The 20836-nt window shown below is 33.1% G+C and overlaps 2 protein-coding genes across 4 annotated transcripts in view; both read left to right on the top strand.

The window, feature by feature from the left end:
* The window catches only part of LOC120155248 (zinc finger A20 and AN1 domain-containing stress-associated protein 1-like), a 27149-nt gene continuing 6313 nt past the window's right edge, over nt 1–20836 (top strand). The window contains exons 1-2 of one of the 2 annotated variants that reach the window (XM_039166824.1): nt 1–13; nt 13932–13939. The gene's annotated coding sequence lies outside the window, so the exon portion shown is untranslated. Of the gene's footprint in view, nt 14–9905; nt 9911–13931; nt 13940–20836 lie in introns of those variants that run through there. The other variant, XM_039166821.1, reaches the window with a different exon arrangement.
* Nucleotides 16671–20149, top strand: LOC120155245 (probable aminotransferase ACS10). Of its 2 annotated transcripts, none has more exons than XM_039166819.1 (5): nt 16671–16816; nt 17021–17765; nt 17846–17977; nt 18986–19146; nt 19239–20149. In XM_039166819.1, exons 2-5 carry the CDS (start codon nt 17280–17282, stop codon nt 20092–20094), a joined length of 1635 nt encoding a protein of 544 aa, XP_039022750.1. In that variant the 5' UTR covers nt 16671–16816; nt 17021–17279; the 3' UTR covers nt 20095–20149. The 2 variants fall into 2 exon arrangements, with proteins under 2 accessions (XP_039022750.1, XP_039022749.1); XM_039166818.1 differs by having other exon boundaries at nt 17024–17765.

The following is a 20836-nucleotide window of genomic DNA, read 5'->3' on the forward strand; positions in this document are numbered from 1 at the left end:
AGAGGGTAAAAGAGTGAAGTTCATTTGAATATTTTTGTCTTTGTAGTGAGAAGCAGTGCTATTGTGGTTCGAGCACAGCGGTTTCGAGTGGTGAGATCCTATCGACGGGGCTGAAATTTCGGCGCCGGTAGAGTTTGTCATTGAGATTTGATGATAATTGCGAGATTACCCCTAACGGTTTTATTCGTTTGTCATGAAGTAAAGGGTGGAGAGGGTCCCTCTGATACGAATTCAAATCTGGAGGACAAAAGTTTTGAAGGGTAGAAAGGGTATTCAAAGGTTTATAAAAGAAAAGTCTAAATTTCACTTTATTTAATATTTTAAGTTATAAATATAATTATAATAAAAAATACAGAATATGTTATAATCGGAATTAATAGTTACATGAATTAATTGGAATATGTTATAATAAAAAAATTCTTAAAATTTATGATACTAAATTAAAAGAATTTTTATTTTAAAGATTTGTACTGTTTATTTAAAAATTTAAAATAATTAATATATTTTTAGAAAAAAAGGAGAAATATATCTTAAAATTAATCTCATTGAACAATTAATACAGAAGTTTAGAGTATTAAAAATCGAATCTTTAAATAAATTTTGAATGAATTTGGAAAAAGATAACGATTGAATGATTAAAACAGAAGGATGAAATAAGTGGATGATTAGGTATATAGTTTATCCTAACAAAAAAATCAATTCAAAATATTTGATGAAATTGCAATTTTTATAATACAGTGATCAAAACTATATATCACCTAAAAATTAATGACCAATAAACTAATTTAACCTTCAATGCTGCTGTGGTGTCTTGTCACATACTAGTTTACATCGGATTCTTTTCTACATTACCCCCACACACATGTGAAAAAGAAAAAAAGTCAAACGTTCATGGTTTTATACCAATTCACATCTCACCTAAATCCAACCATTTGATGCATTTTGGTTCCATTTTCTTGGGTTAAAACCATAATCACCACTCTCGAGGTAATCAATGTCACTTGGACCGTTCAGTTGGAGGAACTTTACATTATTAAGATAAAAATTAATGTAAAAATAAGTGTTTAAAATATTTATAAATTTATTTTTAAATGTTTAAAGTATTTTTTTTTGTTAAAAATTGGTAATTAATTTTTTTTATACTTTTAGGTGTCTAATGTTTTAGATGTTATATTTTTAGGTATATGGACTGTAATGGGTGTCAAATTTGATCATTAAGTTACATGTTGATTTTATAGAATTTTTAAAAATTTATTGCTAAAAAATACTTTAAAATTTTCTTTTTTTAAAAAAAATTCTTGAAATTATTATAAAAAATCAAATTTCCTTAAAAATCTAATTTCAATCCCTTTGTAACCGTCGACAGCCACCAACCGACCAAACTTCCAACAACATGAGACTGGTCGAACACCCAACGATCGAAACACTTGCTCCAACCTCTAATTGCAACAACCAATCGTTTGATTCGCAAAATAGATCAATATTAAGTGAAATAATCTTTTTTAGAATTATATTTTTACGTTTGGTTCACGAAAAATATCATTATCAAATAATAACTTATTAACAATAGTAACATCTATTGGTTAAAATGGTTGAAATGTCATTACTTCCAAATTTTTAATATTACACAATTTTTGATACTTTGGACAATAATACTCTTGAAATAATAAATTCTTTTCATATGAATTATTCTCAATTATATTCTTCGTGTTTTACTTATAATTATAAACATAATAATAATATACAAAAAGTTTCATTCAGTAAAATATTCATAAATTTGAATAGTTAAAATTATTTTATATATTTTATATTTAATATATTAATATTTTATACTTTTATGAGATGAAAATAATATTAATAGAAAATATGTAAATTTTTAAAATAATATTTAACTTTAAGTTATTAAAAATAGATCATTCACATTAAAAAAATATTTTTTTCCACTAGAGAACATAAAATTATTTTTTATATTATATTATATTTTATATAAATAAATATGATGCTTATAAAAATTATTTAAAAATATAAGTTTGACATACTAATTATGTTAATTATATGTTAAATGTATTTTTTCTCAAAAGTTAAATAATGTAACCATTAAAATATTTCTATGAACTTTTACTCAAATATTTATAATTTAATATTAAAGTTTAATTTGTTGAAAAAAATATATATCACGTGGATAATTTGGTAAAAAATATATTAAAATAATTTTATATTCCCCAAACCAAACATTGTAATCTTACATTTTTGCTAAATAAACCAAACAATGTAATACAACTAGGGATGAGAATGAGACCCGAACCCGACGGGTTCCGACCCAATTGGTTCAGATTATTTTAAAAAATCAGGTTCGGGTCGGGTTCAGGTTTAGAGTGAAAAATACCCTACCCAACCCGATTTTTTTTTATAATTTTACCTTATATATTTAGAATAATTATAATAATACCCCTCTATATATTATTTATTTCAATTAAATCACTATTTTTATTAAATAAAAATATTTTTTTATTATTTTGGGTCGGGTCAGGTTTTTAAGTTATATATCGGGTCGGGTGAAATCTCATTTTGGTCGGGTCGAGTCTCGGGTTGAGGTGTAACATCCTCCATACAAGGTTAGTGATCAAATTGTGAAATTATAAAATTTAGTGACCAAAGTAGATAAATTGAATAGTTGAAAGATTTAATGTGAATGTTTTGTGTAGGATCAATTAACAAAGAATAATGAACTAAAGGGGTAAATGAGTCTTTTAATAGGGGAATAATTAAATATTAGATGAGGATATTTAAATCCATGTGGAAGGCAAATGAAGAGAACAAAAGTTTCCAGATTTCTCTTCTTCTTCACTTCTTCTTCTCCATCGAGAGACCAAGCTAAAGGTGAGTTTTCTTGTTGATTAAATTCTTGATGAATTTAAGGTTGCTTATTGATCCTTAGATGATAACAAAGCTTAAGGAAAGCTTAGATTATCTAAAACCATAAGATGAGGAGTATATGAAGAATTAAAGAAAGGAAGTAGAAAAGTGAAATCTTGGATTAGAGTTCCTAATAAGAATTAGAAGTGAGATTTGACTTGTCATAAAGCTAACTAGGAAGTATGAGGTGTTAGAATTCAAATTAGAACATGTTGGAATTTGGGTTAGATTCTTAAATTCTATATGGAGAATTGGATTTCTAAGTTTTAGAGGTATGAGATGGATAATAATTAGTTTAAGTAAGAGTATGCAAGTTAGGGATATAAAAAGAGGGAATATATAAAGTGTTGAGAAGATTCAGAAGAGTTTTTAGTGCTTAAAAGACATTTTTGGGCAATGTGCATCGTGCACATTCAATGTGCACCGATGCATCAAGGATAAATCCCATAAATTGTTCAAGGTGTACCGATGCACATGAAGTGCATCGATGCACTCTTTTAAAATACAAACATTGAATGCCATCGATGCATTGATGCATAAAGAGTGCATCGATGCACCCCATTAAATACAAACATCGAATAGAATTTATGCATCGATGCATGGTGTAGTGCATTCGATGCATACCTCCATTAAAAGATGAAAATGGGTTTTTTTTAGCCTAAGAAATGATAGTTTATAATATACTAATTAGTATACTGATAAGTATCAATGAATTACTATTTAGATATCGAGCCTAAACGAGTTCTGGAACAATCGACAAGTAGGATTGATCGGGGGAAAACAAATAAATCTAGGTGAGTGCATATGCATAGCATGAATATGTATTCTATTCAGTTCTAGACTTGTGATAAGTCTATATTCAATATTTTGATACATGATCGCATTTCATATTATGATACATGACATGAATTCTGACCATAGGCATTATGTGACATGAATATGCAAGAAAAAGTTATATGAGTTATGTGATAAAGGTATGGAAATGATATGTCTATGTGATAAAGGTATGGAAATGATATGCCAATGTGACAAAGGTATGAAAATAATATGTTTACGTAATACAAATTATGTGAATTGTGAAAGCGCATGCAATGTATATGAGAACTATAGGTATAGTTGGTATGCCAAGGGTAGAGGGTCTACGCGGTCCTTCGGGATATATATATATATTCTTTAGAACATGTTTGAAGTCTTGTGAGACACATACTTGATCCCTAGTATATGTATATGATTCTTAAGGAATGATATGTGGTTCTTATGGACATTATTATATGGCACTACGGTGCAATTCTACGCGGCACTCTGGTGTAATTCTACATGGCACTTCGGTGCAATTATACGAGCTGTGGTGACAACACAGTGCACAACCTCACAATACTCACATACCTTAGGTTCTCAGTATGGTACCATGGGCTAATGAACTTAATAAAGTGAACTTATGAATGTGAATTTGATAAGTATATGTGTAAGAAACATGGTTATGGTTATTGCATTGTTTACATACAACTTATCATTGCAACCCATCTCATTTTGGCAATTCCTTTATATTTTATTATTATTATTATATTGCCTCACTAAGTCGATGACTTAGCGTGTGAGTGTTTCACACATAGGATCTGATAAAGTAGACGATCGAGGTTAAGCAGTTGGACAACATTACTCCTGCAACTATCAGATCAGAAGCAACTTAATCAGTATGTCATTTTGTTATGTAAATGTATGTTGGCATGTAACTAAAGGGTTAAGTTGTGTATGCTCTGAGTATTTTGATAAACTTGTATTAATATATGTATATTATTGTATTTTAATAAAATAAGTTTGAATGTTTTATCGGGTTTTTTTTAAGTATTGTTTTGTTTAGTCAATGTGACATTCTGGACTCGTATCGGGGTCGGAAATGAGTTGAGGGTGTTACATTTAATGGTATCAGAGCTATGGTTTAGCCGATTCTAGGCATAAACCAGAGTCTATAGAGTCTTTAAATGGAATACATGTCAACAAATAGTGAGAATTTCTGATCTGGAATAATATGAGTATGTTGTTTTGCTAATAGAACAATGTGTTTATTCTTATTAGATGTCCGGACATAATAGCTCCCAAAGTGATGCGGGAGAAAATAAGTCTGCTGAAAGCAGTAATTCACCTGCCCTGGCTAGGCAAGGTGAAGAACAGGCATCTCAAGGAGTGTCTGTGCAAGATCAGGATACGTTCTTTAGAACGTTAGACGCTATTCTGATGCGTCTTCAATCTCCTGCTCCACCAACTCAAAGAATGAATGTAGAAAAAGAGTTGAGAGGTTTAGGAGATCTCGAATTTAAGGGAGAAACCGAGGAAGGTCCGGTTGCGGCGGATCTTTGGCTAAATGATTTGAAAATCATGTTGGATGGTATCCACTGTTCTGAAGTGGAGAAGTTAGATGGAGTTGTCTCGTTGCTGAAGGGTCAGGTGAGGAAATGGTGGACGAACCTCACCATGAGGATGTCCAGTGACCAATTGACTTGGTCTTTGTTCTTAGATGAATTTAAAAACAAGTACATTGGAGATCAATTTAATCGGCAGATGAAGAAGGAGTTTTTAAATTTGAAACAAATGAACAGCTCTGTATATGAGTATGAATGTGAGTTCAACAAGCTGAGTAGGTTTGCATCTGAGCTTGTGCCTACTGAAAAAGAGGCTTGTGAATGGTTTGTGGAGGGCTTACGCCCTAGATTGATAGAGATAATGATAGTATTGAATTTGTCCTCGTTCCAAGAGGTGATCAATCGTGCCAAGGCTCTTGAAAGAGCTCAGAATGAGAGATTCGGGGATTTTAGAGTTCAGACATCAAAGAGAACGGGTGCTTCTTCTAGCTCAGCACCATCAAAAAGAGGAAGAGACTCAGGATTTCGATCACAAACTAGATCAGAATCAGTTGCATTATCTGCTAGGGGAGCAAGTCAGGCAAGACCTAGACAGACGCAGTCAGTGGGATCTGGTGTTGGGAGATCTACTCCGAGTCAAGCGAGACAGTGTCAGCACTGTGGGAAAAACCATTATAGGGCTTGTCGGATGGCTGCTGGGACTTGTTTTCGATGCGGAGATGCCGGACATTTTATCTGGGATTGCCCATTGATGGTTGGTGAGCCTGTACCATCTGAAAGAGTTGGTTCTACCTCACAAAGAGTACGAGGTAGAGGTAGAGGAAGGAGCAGTTTGAATCCTTTGCTCAACCTGAAGTTCGGTCAACCGCACGGGTGTACAATCTAAAGACAAGTGAAGACCGTGATGACCCTGATATTATAGCAGGTACTTTTCAACTGTACGATAAATTAGTATTGGTACTGCTTGATCCAGGCTCTAATTATTCTTACCTTACGAGTAAGTTAGTAAATGAATTAAGGATTCCTTTAGAAGCTACGAGTACTGAGATTATAATAACTAATCCTTTAGGCCATAATGCTCGGGTGAACAAAGTCTGTAAGGGGTGTCCCATAAAGATTCAGGGAATTGAATTCCCTGCTAATCTGATGGAATTACCCTTTGACGAGTTTGAAGTGATTCTGGGAATAGATTGGTTGTTCCATTACTATGGAGATGTTAATTGCATATCGAAAAAGGTAACCCTAAAAAGTCCAGGAGGAATAGAGATAAATGTGAGTAGTGAAACGTTTAACCTTTTAGCAAATATAATATCAGTAATGTCAGCTAAGAAGATATTGCTACAGGGATGTCAAGGATTTTTTGCAAATATGATAGATTCAAGAGCTAAAGAAAAATGATTGAATGAGATTTTAATAGTTTGAGAATTCCCTGATGTTTTCCCAACTGAGTTGCCTGGATTACCTCCAGATAGAGATGTAGAATTTCAAATTGAAGTAATGCTAGGAACTGCTCCAATTGCAATGACACCTTATCGGATGGCTCCGAAAGAATTGCAAGAGTTAAAGAATCAATTGTAATAATTGTTAGAAAAGGGATTTATTCGACCAAGTGTGTCACCTTGGGGATCTCCAGTGTTATTTGTTAAGAAGAATGATGGATCAATGCGTCTCTGCATTGATTATCGGCAGCTTAATAAGGTGACCATCAAGAATAAGTATCCCCTTTCGCGTATTGTTGACTTGTTTGATCGGCTAAAAGGAGCTTTGTTATTTTTCAAGATCGATCTACGTTCGGGTTATCATCAATTGAAGATTCAGGAGAAAGATATTCCGAAGACGGCTTTTAGAACGAGATATGGTCATTATGAATTCATTATAATGCCCTTCGGAGTAACGAATGCACCTGCTACTTTCATGGATCTTATGAACAGGATTTTTCAGCCCTATTTGGACCAGTTTGTTATTCTCAGGGATAAAAATATTTATGCGAAATTGTCCAAATGTGAATTCTGGCTAAACGAAGTAATTTTCTTGGGGCATATGATCTCGGCATATGGGATTAGAGTGGACCCTCAAAAAGTTAAAGCTATAATGGACTGGGAAGTTCCAAAGAATGTATCTGAAGTTCGAAGTTTCTTAGGACTTGCCGGTTATTATCGAAGATTCGTTAAGAATTTTTTGATGATAGTGCTGCCTTTAACAAAGATTTGTTTGGACTTCTGAATGTCAAGAAAGTTTTGAAGCTTTAAAGAGAATTCTGACAGAAACTCCTATATTGGTTCAACCGGAATCTGACAAGAATTTTGTAGTATACAGTGACGCGTCCCATAACAGGTTGGGGTGTGTATTAATGCAAGAAGGGAATGTGGTAGCGTATGCATCGAGGTAGTTGAAACCACATGAAAAGAATTACCCCACCCATGATTTAGAAATGGTTGCAGTGGTGTTTGCCCTCAAGATTTGGCGTCATTATCTGTATGGAGAACGATGTTATTTGTATACGGATCATAAGAGCTTGAAATACTTGATGACTCAAAAAGAGCTTAATTTGAGACAAAGGAGATGGGTGGAGTTATTGAGAGATTATGATGTGATAATTGACTATCATCCCGGAAAGGCTAACTTGGTAGCAGATGCCTTAAGCAGGAAAACGTTTACAGCATTACGAGCTATGGATGTAAGATTATCTTTAACTGGAGACGGTGGTATTTGTGCAGAGTTAAAACTTAAACCAGCATGGTTGGAACGAATAGGAGAATTGCAAAGTAAAGATGAAACGTGTTTGAAAAGAATTGAGCAAGTAAAGAGCAAAGAGATTAAAGACTTTAAGGTTAAGTCATATGGAAATCTGTATTGTAAAGGAAGAATTGTGATACCCGACAATGAAGACTTGAAGAAAGAAATATTAACAGAGGCTCATTGCAGTCCTTTAACGATGCACCCGGGTGGAACCAAGATGTATATGGATTTGAAGGATCGATTTTGGTGGCCAGGGATGAAACGAAGCATCACCGAATTTGTGTCTAAGTGTTTGACACGTCAACAAGTCAAAGCTGAGCATCAAGTTCCGTCAGGATTATTGCAACCGCTCTACATTCCTCAATGGAAATGGGAAAATGTTACGATGGATTTTGTTTCGGGGTTACCCTTGACTCCGAACAAAAGAGAATCAATCTGGGTAATTGTTGATCGATTAACTAAGTCAGCACATTTCCTTTTGGTTAAAACAAATTTCTCTATGGAAAAGTACGCTGAGTTGTATATTAGAGAAATTATTAGATTGCACGGAGTGCCTATTTCCATAGTCTCTGATCGAGACCCTCGATTCACTTCTAGATTCTTGAAATCTTTGCATGGAGCGTTGGGAACTCATTTAAACTTTAGTACGGCTTTTCATCCTCAGACTGACGGGCAATCAGAGAGAACTATTCAGATATTGGAAGATATATTGAGAGGATGCGTAATGGAATTCAATGGATCATGGGAAAAGTATTTACCGCTGGCAGAGTTCGCTTACAACAATAGTTATCAGTCCAGTATAAAGATGGCCCCATATGAGGCATTATATGGGAGGAAATGTCGTACTCCATTAAATTGGTATGAACTCAAAGATCGAAGTGTTATTGGTTCGGATTTAATTCAAGAGGTAAAAAAGAAAGTTCGAGAAATTCAGCATAACCTCAAAGTAGCCTCTGATCGGCAAAAGTCATATTCTGATCTTAAAAGAAAATAGATTGAATTCGAGGTTGGAGATAAAGTTTTCCTTAAAGTATCTCCTTGGAAGAAAGTATTAAGTTTTGGTCGGAAATAAAAGTTAAGTCCTAGATTCATTGGGCCATATGAAGTTCTTAAGAGGATAAGACCTGTGGCATATCAGTTATCCTTGTCATCGGAAATGGAGAAGATCCATAACGTCTTCCATGTGTCTATATTACGAAGATATAGGTCCGATCCCTCTCACATAGTTGTACCAGAACAAGTAGAAGTCCAATCGGATCTGACATATGAAGAATAACCAGTGAGAATATTGGCTTATGAAGTCAAACAGTTAAGGAGTAAGACAGTTCCGTTGGTTAAGGTTCTTTGGAGAAATCACAAGGTAGAAGAAGCCACGTGGGAAGATGAAGAAGATATGCGACTTCAATATCCCCATATGTTCGTACAATGAAAATTCGAGGATGAATTTTCTTAAGGGAGGGAGATTTGCAACATCCTCCATACCGGGTTAGTGATCAAATTGTGAAATTATAAAATTTAGTGACCAAAGTAGATAAATTGAATAGTTGAAAGATTTAATGGGAATGTTTTGTGTAGGATCAATTAACAAAGAAGGAGGAACTAAATGGGTAAATGATTCTTTTAATAGGGAAAATAATTAAATATTAGATGAGGATATTTAAATCCATGTGGAAGGCAAATGGAGAGAACAAAAGTTTCCAGATTTCTCTTCTTCTTCACTTCTTCTTCTCCATCGAGAGACCAAGCTAAAGGTGAGTTTTCTTGTTGATTAAATTCTTGATGAATTTAAGGTTGCTTATTGATCCTTAGATGATAACTAAGCTTAAGGAAAGCTTAGATTATCTAAAACCATAAGATGAGGAGTATATGAAGAATTAAAGAAATGAAGTAGGAAAGTGAAATCTTGGATTAGAGTTTCTAATAAGAATTAGAAGTGGTATTTGACTTGTCATAAAGCTAACTAGGAAGTATGAGGTGTTAGAATTCAAATTAGAACGTGTTGGAATTTGGGTTAGATTCTTAAATTATATATGGAGAATTGGATTTCTAAGTTTTAGAGGTATGAAATGGATAATAATTAGTTTAAGTAAGAGTATGTAAGTTAGGGATATAAAAAGAGTGGATATATAAAGTGTTGAGAATATTAAGAAGAGTTTTTAGTGCTTAAAAGATATTTCTGGGCAATGTGCATCGATGCACATTCAATGTGCACCGATGCATCAAGGATAAATCCCAGAAATTGTTCAAGGTGTACCGATGCACATGAAGTGCATCGATGCACTCTTTTAAAATACAAACATCGAATGCCATCGATGCATAAGGAGTGCATCGATGCACCCCATTAAATACAAACATCGAATATGATTTATGCATTGATGCATGGTGTAGTGCATCGATGTATACCTCCATTAAAAGATGAAAATGGCTTTTCTTTTAGCCTAAGAAATGATAGTTTAGAATATACTAATTAGTATACTGATAAGTATCAATGAATTACTAAGTAGATATCGAGCCTAAACGAGTTCTGGAACAATCGACAAGTAGGATTGATCGGGGGAAAGACAAATAAATCAAGGTGAGTGCATATGCATAGCATGAATATGTATTCTATTCAGTTCTAGACTTGTGATAAGTCTAGATTCAATATTTTGATACATGATCGCATTTCATATTATGATACATAACATGAATTCATACCATATGCATTATGTGACATGAATATGCAAGAAAAAGTTATATGAGTTATGTGATAAATGTATGGAAATGATATGTCTATGTGATAAAGGTATGAAAATAATATGTTTACGTGATACAAATTATGTGAATTGTGAATGCCCATGTTATGTAGATGAGAACTATAGGTATAGTTGGCATGCCAAGGTAGAGGGTCTACGCGGTCCTTCGGGATATATATATATATTCTTTGGAACATGTGTGAAGTCTTGTGAGACACATACTTGATCCCTAGTATATGTATATGATTCTTAAAGAATGATATGTGATCCTTATGGACATTATTTTATGGCACTACGGTGCAATTCTACGCGGCACTCCGGTGCAATTCTACGTGGCACTTCGGTGCAATTATACGAGCTGTGGTGACAGCATAGTGCACAACCTCACAATACTCACATACCTTAGGTTCTTAGTATGGTACCATGGGCTAATGAACTTAATAAGGTGAACTTATGAATGTGAATTTGATAAGTATATGTGTAAGAAACATGGTTATGGTTATTGCATTGTTTACATACAACTTATCATTACAACCCATCTCATTTTGGCAATTCCTTTATATTTTATTATTATTATTATTATATTGCCTCACTAAGTCGATGACTTAGCGTGTGAGTGTTTCACACGTAGGATCCGATAAAGTAGACGATCGAGGTTAAGCAGCTGGACAACATTACTCCTGTAACTATCAGATCAGAAGCAACTTAATCAGTAGGTCATTTTGTTATGTAAATGGATGTTGGCATGTAACTAAAGGGTTAAGTTGTGTTTGCTCTGAGTATTTTGATAAACTTGTATTAATATATGTCTATTATTGTATTTTAATAAAATAAGTTCGAATGTTTTATCGGGTTTTTTTAAGTATTGTTTTGTTTAGTCATTGTGACATATTGGACTCATATCCGGGTCGGATATGAGTTGAGGGTGTTACATGAGGATTCCTTGATCTCGGGTCAGGTCAGTTGGACAAAAAAACCCGACCCATACACATCCCTAAATACAAAATTCTTAGAGTAATATTACAATAAAATAATCTTATTCCCAAATATAAGAGTAATATTACAATACAGTAATCTTATTCTCAAATATAATCTTACATTATGTTAATCAAATGTTCCCTTGTTATTAAGTTTGATTTTTAATATTATTATTACATGATAATTTTAATAATTGTTATTTATAAATGTTACTATAAAAGTTATTGCTACTTTTTTTGAAGTAATGTAAATCTATTATTAATAAATATGATTTATATAATTGTATTTTATAAATTATTTATTTTTTATGAATTTAGTCATGTTAAATATAAAATAAAATATGTCAATAATTAGTTAGTTTTGTAACATCCTCAATACCGGGTTAGTGACTAAATTGTAAAACTTCAGAATTTGGTGACTAAAGCAAAATAATTAAATAGTATTATAATTTGGTATAGGGTTAAATTGAAATGAATATGGAATTTAAGGATAGAATAGTCATTTGCATGGAAAATAATTAAAGAAGAGATATATATTAGCTATACGTGGAAGAGAATGAAGCAAAACACAAGGTTCCAAAGTTCTCTTCTTTCTCCACACGTGAAGGGGTCAAAACAAAGGTGAGATTTCTCATGAGCTAATTGTTTGCTGAAATTTAAGTTTTGTTTTGATCATTAGATGATAATTAAGCTTAAGGAAAGCTTAATTTATCTTAAAATAACAAGATGAAGAATGTAGAAAGAATTAAAGGTTAGGAGTTCTTGAATGAAATTTTGAAATAAAGTTCATAATGAGAATTGGAAGTTGAATTTAACTTGTCACGAACTTGATTAAGGAATATGAAATGTTAGAATTAGCTTTAGAACATGTTGGAATTTGAATGAGATTCTTGAATTTTATGTGGAGTATTGAATTTTAAAGTTTAAGAGATATTGAATGGGTATAAATTAGTTTAAGTAGGTGTATGCAAGTTAGGGATATTAAAGGAGGTGAAAGATGAAGAGTTGAGATGAAAAGAGAATGAATTTCGTGCTTAAAATGGAATTTATGGGTTATGTGCATCGATGCATCTTCAATATGAATCGATGCACTCTCAAATAAATGAACATCGAATGTAATTAGTGTATCGATGCACTCCTCATGCATCGATGCACCCCTCATGCATCGATGCACCCCCTTAAGATTAAAACATCGAAGGTGATTTGTGTACCGATGCACAGGTAGTGCATCGATGCACACGTTAAAGAATGCATCGATACACTGTAGAGTGCATCAATGCATACCTTCATTAAAAGATGAAAATATCTTTCTTTTTAGCCTAAGAAGTGATAGTTTAAAATATATCAATTAGTATATTGATATGTACCAATGTATTACTATGTAGATATAGAACGTAATCTTGTTCCGGAACAATCGAAGGATTAGAATCGAGTCAAAGCAAGGCTAAGGTGAGTGCATATCTTATATAAAATTGTATTGAGATAAGACTTGCGATGAGTCTATCTCTTATAGTTAAACTTATGATTTCACATTCATGTACATGCATATTTATATATGTATTAATGATATAGTGCTTTCATGCATAATTCATTCATGCTTTAATATGAACTTATTTGAATGAATGCAATTATATGAGAATCCATTCAGGTATGGGAAATAATGAAAATGATCATGTGCACTCATATGAAGTGAATTATGTGTTTATGTGAAAAGTGATAGAAGATATATGAAAATGAGAATTGTATTATAATTAAGCCCATGTTACTTAATGTGAGAGCTGTATGTATAATTGGCATGCCAAGAGTCGAGGGATTATCAGTGGTCCTTCGGGACATAGTGGTCATTCGGGACAAATATTCAGTGCCCCTAGTGGGATTTTATTCGAGTTGTGGTGACAACATTGTGCACAACCTCAGTGTACTCGCATACCTTATGTTCTCAATAACGTACATGGGTGATCCAAAGATAAATTAAAATGAAACTAGTATAAGAATACAAATTTTATATATGTGCATGTTATCATCATATATGTTATAGTGTAATAGGTACATGCAAGTTGAAATGTCATGATCAATGGTAAGAATGCATGATCATGAATTCATTATTATATATGTATATACGTATATTTATGTTATGTCTCACTAAGTCTATGACTTAGCGTGTAAGTGATTTACTCATAGGTACCAAGAATCGGGAAGAACAGAAATAGGAGTGGCAAGAACAACAGATCAGAAGTAACTAATAAAGTATGTATGTTGATTTTGTATAGTATGTATGTTGATTTTGTATAGTATGTTGGCATATAAGGAAAGGTGTTAGTTATGAATGCTCTGGTCGATTTTGTTTATTTTGGTCAAATTATGTAAATAAACTACTTTATTTTAATGAAAGTTTTAAATTTCCTTAAATTCTGTCAAGAGTCAAAGTTTAAAAAAGTTAATGTGACACCTCATATTTGTATTCGGGTCGGGTACGGATTGAGGGTGTTACAAGTTTAGTGTGATAAGATATTAGATCTCTTAAACATTGTCAGAAGTTAAAATATTGACATTTGCGAATATAGTAAATTGAGTTGGAAGAGTCACATTCATAATAAATCTCTATAAAATCTGATATAGAATAATCAATTAACAGAACATATATAAGTGATTAAATTAAAAATATGCATATTTAATAAAATATAAAAGGAAAATCAAATTAAGAAATGTAGTTAATTAATTTATTTTTGAATTTGCACAAACACAATCATATTTAAGGTTAAATATATGTATAACCCTGAATTTCCAAATGTCTCCAAGTGAGCTTCTGCCATCTTCTTTTTCTTAACTCCTTTTAAATAGTAATATTTGTACGGCTGGTGCAAGGTCGCTCTATATTATCTAACCTATCATGTTTGTGGTTACCCTAATGATTTGATGGTTCTTACAAGGTTAAATCTTTATCATATAAAACTGGAGAAGTTTTACAGTACTATACTTAATATATGGTTAAAAGAAGATACTATCGATTTTGTCATTGTTTAAATAATAAAATTGATAAAAAAAATGATTGAAATTATTATTATTTTTCACTTAAAACATCATTTTTTTAACATTTTCGATAAAATTGTCCAACAATAATAAAACTGGTAGCGCCTAATAATGTTTCTAGTCATTTTACCAAATCCGGTTAACAAAATAGGTAGCGTCTAATAATGTTTTTGGTCATTTTTACCGGTTTTGTTATTGTTACAATAACAAAACCGGTAACATCTTTTTTTAGTCGTATATTAAGGTTGCTTCACAAAAAAAAAAGAATAAAATGTATGAGAACTACGAGAGAATAATGTATTGCTTTCTTAATATGAATTGTGAAGTATGTAGAGAGACTTCTCCTACCTATATATTTATAATCATAAATAGTAAATATCATATATAACTCTAATATTAAAAAATATTAATTTTCTGATAATGAAATATATCAAAATTTTATCTTATACATAAAAGTTGACGTCTACGTACATTAATATTTATAAAATGATTGAAACTTTTAGACAATGTTAGGGTTTTTCCGTCACTCTTTATTAGGTCAAAATATAAGTAAAATTTGATGCTAAATAATTAAACCAACTTCTATCTTAATAAAATAATGTTAACTTAAAATGTCACATTTGTATAAAAATTATATTAAATATTATTTAATATATCAATTAAATTAATAAAATATTAAAATATAAAAGTTAGATAGAGTTTAAATGAAAAAGCTCTATAAGTTTTTTATACGAGTATTTTCTAATTGGACGATGATGTCATGTTTGACGAGCATTGATGAATACCATTAATGATGATGATTATTAAATTAATTTATAAAACATTAAATTATAAAGTATCAAATGTATAATTATAAATTAGTTAAAAATCTAAATGTAATTTAATTTAAAAACAATATTTATAATTAGTTTTTAGGGTAAACTATATCATTGACCACTTAACTATTTATCCTTTTACTTTAACCATCAATTTTTAATTTTGTCAATTGTGTCACCTAACTATTTAAATCTTGTCAATCAAGCCACATGCCGTTAAATATTAACGGAGGAGATGACATGGCGGCTAATAAAAATTTTAATTAATGTTTTATTAATATTATGTTTTAATTAAATTACATTTAAATTTTTAACTAATTTATAATTATATGTTTAGTACTTTATAATTTAATATTTTATAAATTAATTTAACGATGCTCATCGTTAATGGTGCTCATCTACACTCGACGAGCATCGTAGAATTTTCTTTCTATAATTTGATGTTGAATGCTAATTTTATTAATAACCAATTTATTACAATGATAACTTAGTAAAGGGTATTACTAGTTAATTTTTCATTCCACCAATAAAATAATAATTTTGTATTTCGGTCACATTGATCAAATAAAATAAAATAATATTCTTGTTAATGTGTTAAACAATGTTATATTTTAATAATAAAAAATTAAAACTAATGTTACATCTCGTAGAAAGTACTATTAGTTAAGTGCTCATTCCATCAACGAAAAACAAATCTTATACTTCGATCACATGATTAGTATGAAACAGAACACAAAGATTGGAGTGTTAATTGTCATTGTCCAACGAGGGTCATGTTTAGTGAAGGATTTTTCCATTTCTTATCTGGAGGTAAAAATTGGTTGTTGGTGAGCCAAAAGTTTTCTTCTTCCAACGATCAAAAGCTCAAGACACAGACGTGGAAGTAAATATGGTTTTGGAATTAGGTTTGAATAAAGACCTCTAATCACACGCAATTAATTTCAGATAAGAAGTTTCTACTTTAGTGATTTCAAATCTGTTTACTTTTTCCTGTTCAACATAATGAAGTGAGCGGCCAGTATTTCGCTTCCTGTTTTCTGTAGCTTGTGGTAGACAAATAGAAGGGACACTGATTGGGATGATATTTGTCTTCATTTGTCGGCAGATTCCACAATTCAAACTTCATTTAATCAATCAAATCGGAATATATAACATTCTTGTGCTCTCTGTTATCTTAGCAAGCACGTGCAGATGATTCAATTGTGCATCATTGGAGAAAACGAAGGAGATCGATCATACTAAAGGTTAGTAGATGCCATTTGAATTTCATAGCTCAGATTAGATCAAACACGTTAAGTTTAATGTATTTGCAAGCATTGATAGATCCGAGACAGGTTCCGAACTTACCTTGGGGTAGTAATCGCTGTAGCAAATTTGCATCGGATCTCTCGTCTTAACACCAAAGTCAAAGAGTTCTTACTTGTAAACTGTTCTTCTTATACTTTTAGCAGGAAACTGAGAAATTCAAAATAAATTGCGAAAATTCCCACCTAAAGCGACGCCAAAAATTTTCACAAACAAAGAGTAAGGCCATTTCGGTAAACTAACGCAGCTTTTCCCGCCTAAAAATCACAACTGCTAAATCCCTAAAAAATCTAGCGAAGAATGGCTTAGAAAGATTTGTGTATCCCATATTCGAAAAGAAAGCACGAAAGGGACGCATTCCCATCTCTTTCTCTCTCGATATGTTTCCATGACTTCACTGCAATGACACAAACCCTTTATTCCCGGACTCGGAGCCCGGAAATCGAAAAGGAAATTGCCGGAGGAGGAGGTGGAGCTGCCATGAGAGTGATAGTTCCTCTACAAGGTGTTGTTCAAGGACGAGGGGGTTTAGTTTTAGGCTCCATAATCCCTTGCGCGCTCTTTTACTTCCTCCAATTCTATTTGAAGCGAAACCGTAAAGACACGGATGACCAGAACAACTCAAATTCCTCGGGTCAAAACCCAAACCCCCGTTCGTCGTCGTACGGGAAGTTATCGGAGCTTCCTGGGCTGACACGTAGCTTGTCTCGGGGTTTGCCATCGCCGCGTAGTCTGCGTGGACCCGTCTTTGTTTCGGGTCGGGTTAGAGGGATTGTAAAGGATTCGGATTCACCGTATTACGTGGGACTGAGGCGGGCTAAGGAGGATCCATATGATGAACTGAGTAATCCAAATGGGGTTATCCAGCTGGGTTTAGCAGAAAACAAGGTAGGCTCGTTTTACCTTTTTTTAAAAAAAATAATTTTTAATATGCTTTATATTGTTTTAATATATCTATTTTTTTTCAGTTGTCTTTGGATCTGGTTAAGCACTGGCTAGCAGACAATGCGGAGCAAGCCATATTGAGAAACGGGAAAGAGCTGAGCATTAGCCAGATTGTCCCTTATCAGCCTTTTGATGGATCGATGGAGTTCAAAGTGGTAAACTTTGTGAAATTATGTTCAACTTATCTGTTTTCTTTTTTACTTTAGTTTAATGCTATCACTCTATTCAATATCACACTTTCAGTTTATTGAGTTAGTTCTCCTTTTAGGGTTTTTTTTTAGCTTTTTATTGTATGAAGAAGTATTTAAACCTCAAATGGTTCAAACGATGCTAGTGAGGGAAAGTCTTACAATCCACATTTAGCCTTTTAGGTGACTTCAAGATGTTTAGGATTTAACTGTTTGGAGATTCAGATACTTAGAGCTATAAGAACTGCTTGCTTATGGCTGTGATTAACGGTTTATAGTGTTAGTTAACAATGGTGGCGCCAAAATTTTAGTAGAGTATAATGTTTGTATTATGAGGAATTCAGTGAGTGTGAGGTCGAAAACACCAAATATATGAATTTTACTATTGGAGGTCTGAGTAGATTGGTGGCAGTCGCTAGACAAGCCGTGCTTGTTTCTTATAGAACTTGAAGATGACTTCTACTTGGGTGTTATATCTTCAATAGAAGAGGGATAAAAAACAATAAAGCATGTAACATGCAATGAGGCCTTGTAATTTCCAGTTCAGTTCACCTCTTAAAATGCGTGCTTTCTCACCACCACTTTATCACGTACTTGGATTGCTTGCTGTCTAGGCTTTTGATGAAAATTGAAAATTTAATTGAATAATTGTATGCCCGTGATCATAAAGTGACCTCTTTTCATTTGGAGAAGAAAAGGAATACAAAAGAGAAGGGAGAAACATATTACCTATTAGTGACAAGTTTTGAGCACATGTTTTCTAGAAGTATTTAAAATTTTCAAGTGATATAATATGCTGAAAGAATACCTTAACAAGTACAAGTTTGTAAAATTTTAAATTTAGTAATGCATTGAAAGTCAAGATGTTCGATATAGTTGGAAGTCCTCTGGTCTAATGATTCCTTCTAGAAATATTTTTTTCTGTCAGTAAATAGTGCCTAAACGCTTGTGTTCCGAATTGTCATTACTTTGCAGGCTGTAGCAGGATTCATGTCTCAAGTCATGGAGAAAGCTGTTTCTTTCAACCCTTCACAGGTAGTGCTGACGGCTGGTGCGACCCCTGCAATTGAGATTCTTAGTTTTTGCTTAGCAGATGCTGGAAATGCATTTCTTGTTCCAACACCATATTACCCTGGGTAATATTTCTCACCATTTTGACTGTTTTCATTCTGGTAAGCAGCTATCCAACAAGGAAACTAATATTTCTAACAAAATCTGCACTCTCCAGGTTTGATAGGGATATAAAATGGCGAACTGGGGTTGAAATAATACATGTTCCTTGCCGAAGTACAGACAACTTCAATTTAAGTATAGCTGCCCTAGATCAAGCATTTGACCAGGCAAAGAAACGCGGACTTAAAGTCCGCGGGATAGTTATATCAAACCCTTCAAACCCTGTTGGCAATCTTATAAGTCGAGGAACACTTTACAGTCTGCTAGATTTCGCCAGAGAGAAAAACATCCATATTATCTCTAATGAACTATTGGCTGGTTCTACTCATGGAAATGAAGAATTTGTGAGCATGGCAGAATTACTTGACCCAGATGATTCTGACCGGAAAAGAGTTCATATAGTGTACGGGTTGTCAAAAGACCTTTCTCTTCCAGGTTTTTGGGTCGGTGTTATCTACTCATATAATGAGGAGGTTTTGGCAGCTGCTAAAAGGTTGGCGAGGTTCTCATCTATTTCAGCTCCAACCCAGTGTTTGCTTGTCTCCATGCTATCTGATGCCAAGTTTGTTCAAACATTAATTACCATCAACAGAGAGAGGCTTCAAAGTATGTATGCTCAGTTCGTGGCCGGGTTGAAAAAGCTGGGCGTCGAGTGCATAAAGAGTAGTGGGGGTTTCTACTGTTGGGCTGATATGAGCGGGTTAATCCGCTCTTACAACAAGAAAGGAGAACTTGAGCTGTGGGATAAGTTGTTGAATATTGCGAAGGTGAATGTAACTCCAGGGTCATCTTGTCATTGTATTGAACCTGGATGGTTCCGCTTCTGTGTTACTACATTGACAGAGAAAGATATCCCTGTAGTCATGGATCGGATTCAGAAAGTTTCTGAAACCTCAAAATTGAATAGATGAAATGCTATTATTTTATTCTATGATTTTGAATAATGTGCAGATTTGTTCTTGATTGGAAGCTCGTATATTCGACACACTATAGTTCGAAAGTCATAGTCAACTGGAAAAGTACCGGTGCATATCCCAGGTTTGTTGAACCCAAGTACAAAACTTTGAGGCATAATGAAAAAAAAATCTTCAAATGTTTGATTAAATAATAATTTAGTCTTTATTCTTTTTGAAACATTTTTACTTTAAACGTTTTATTTTAAGACAAAAAATCTTTCATGAATAAAAATTATTAGTTAATAAATGATCAATGGTCCAAAATAAAAATCTTTTTATCTTAAAGTGAAATATTGGTGGTTAAAATGATCTTAAAAAAGGGATTAAAATGACTATTTAATCAAATCTTAAGAGTTTTTTTGCTCTAAATTATAACATTTCCTCAACTTCCTTCCTTAAAGCCACTACCATGGCTTCTAAGGAATCGCCTCGATCAGTTGCCTTCACATCCAAATCGTTGAGTGAATCCTGAACCTCCTCCCTGATACTCTCCAAGGACTCCAGCTTATCGAGATCCAACGACCCCAGCTTTTCAAGGTCTACGGACTCTAGCACATCCAGCACTACCTTGGCTTCCGTCATGGAACCCTCGAGCCTGGTAACCTTCTCCTGGATGGACGTGAGAACATCTTTCGAGGGTGTTCTCTTCTTTCCAGCATTGCGGGTTTCATTCCCATCAGAACCCGTCGCTTCACCA

Source organism: Hibiscus syriacus, unplaced genomic scaffold, assembly GCF_006381635.1.
Source record: "Hibiscus syriacus cultivar Baekdansim isolate YM2019G1 unplaced genomic scaffold, ASM638163v2 tig00111166_pilon, whole genome shotgun sequence".
Taxonomy (NCBI): domain Eukaryota; kingdom Viridiplantae; phylum Streptophyta; class Magnoliopsida; order Malvales; family Malvaceae; genus Hibiscus; species Hibiscus syriacus.

What these genes read in the sequence shown, in the direction of transcription:
- LOC120155245 (XM_039166819.1), top strand. Translation starts at nt 17,280, where the DNA reads ATGACACAAACCCTTTATTCCCGGACTCGGAGCCCGGAAATCGAAAAG. An exon ending in GATCGATGGAGTTCAAAGTG is followed by an intron (nt 17,978 to 18,985) that starts GTAAACTTTGTG and finishes ATTACTTTGCAG; the next exon opens with GCTGTAGCAGGATTCATGTC. An exon ending in CCAACACCATATTACCCTGG is followed by an intron (nt 19,147 to 19,238) that starts GTAATATTTCTC and finishes TGCACTCTCCAG; the next exon opens with GTTTGATAGGGATATAAAAT.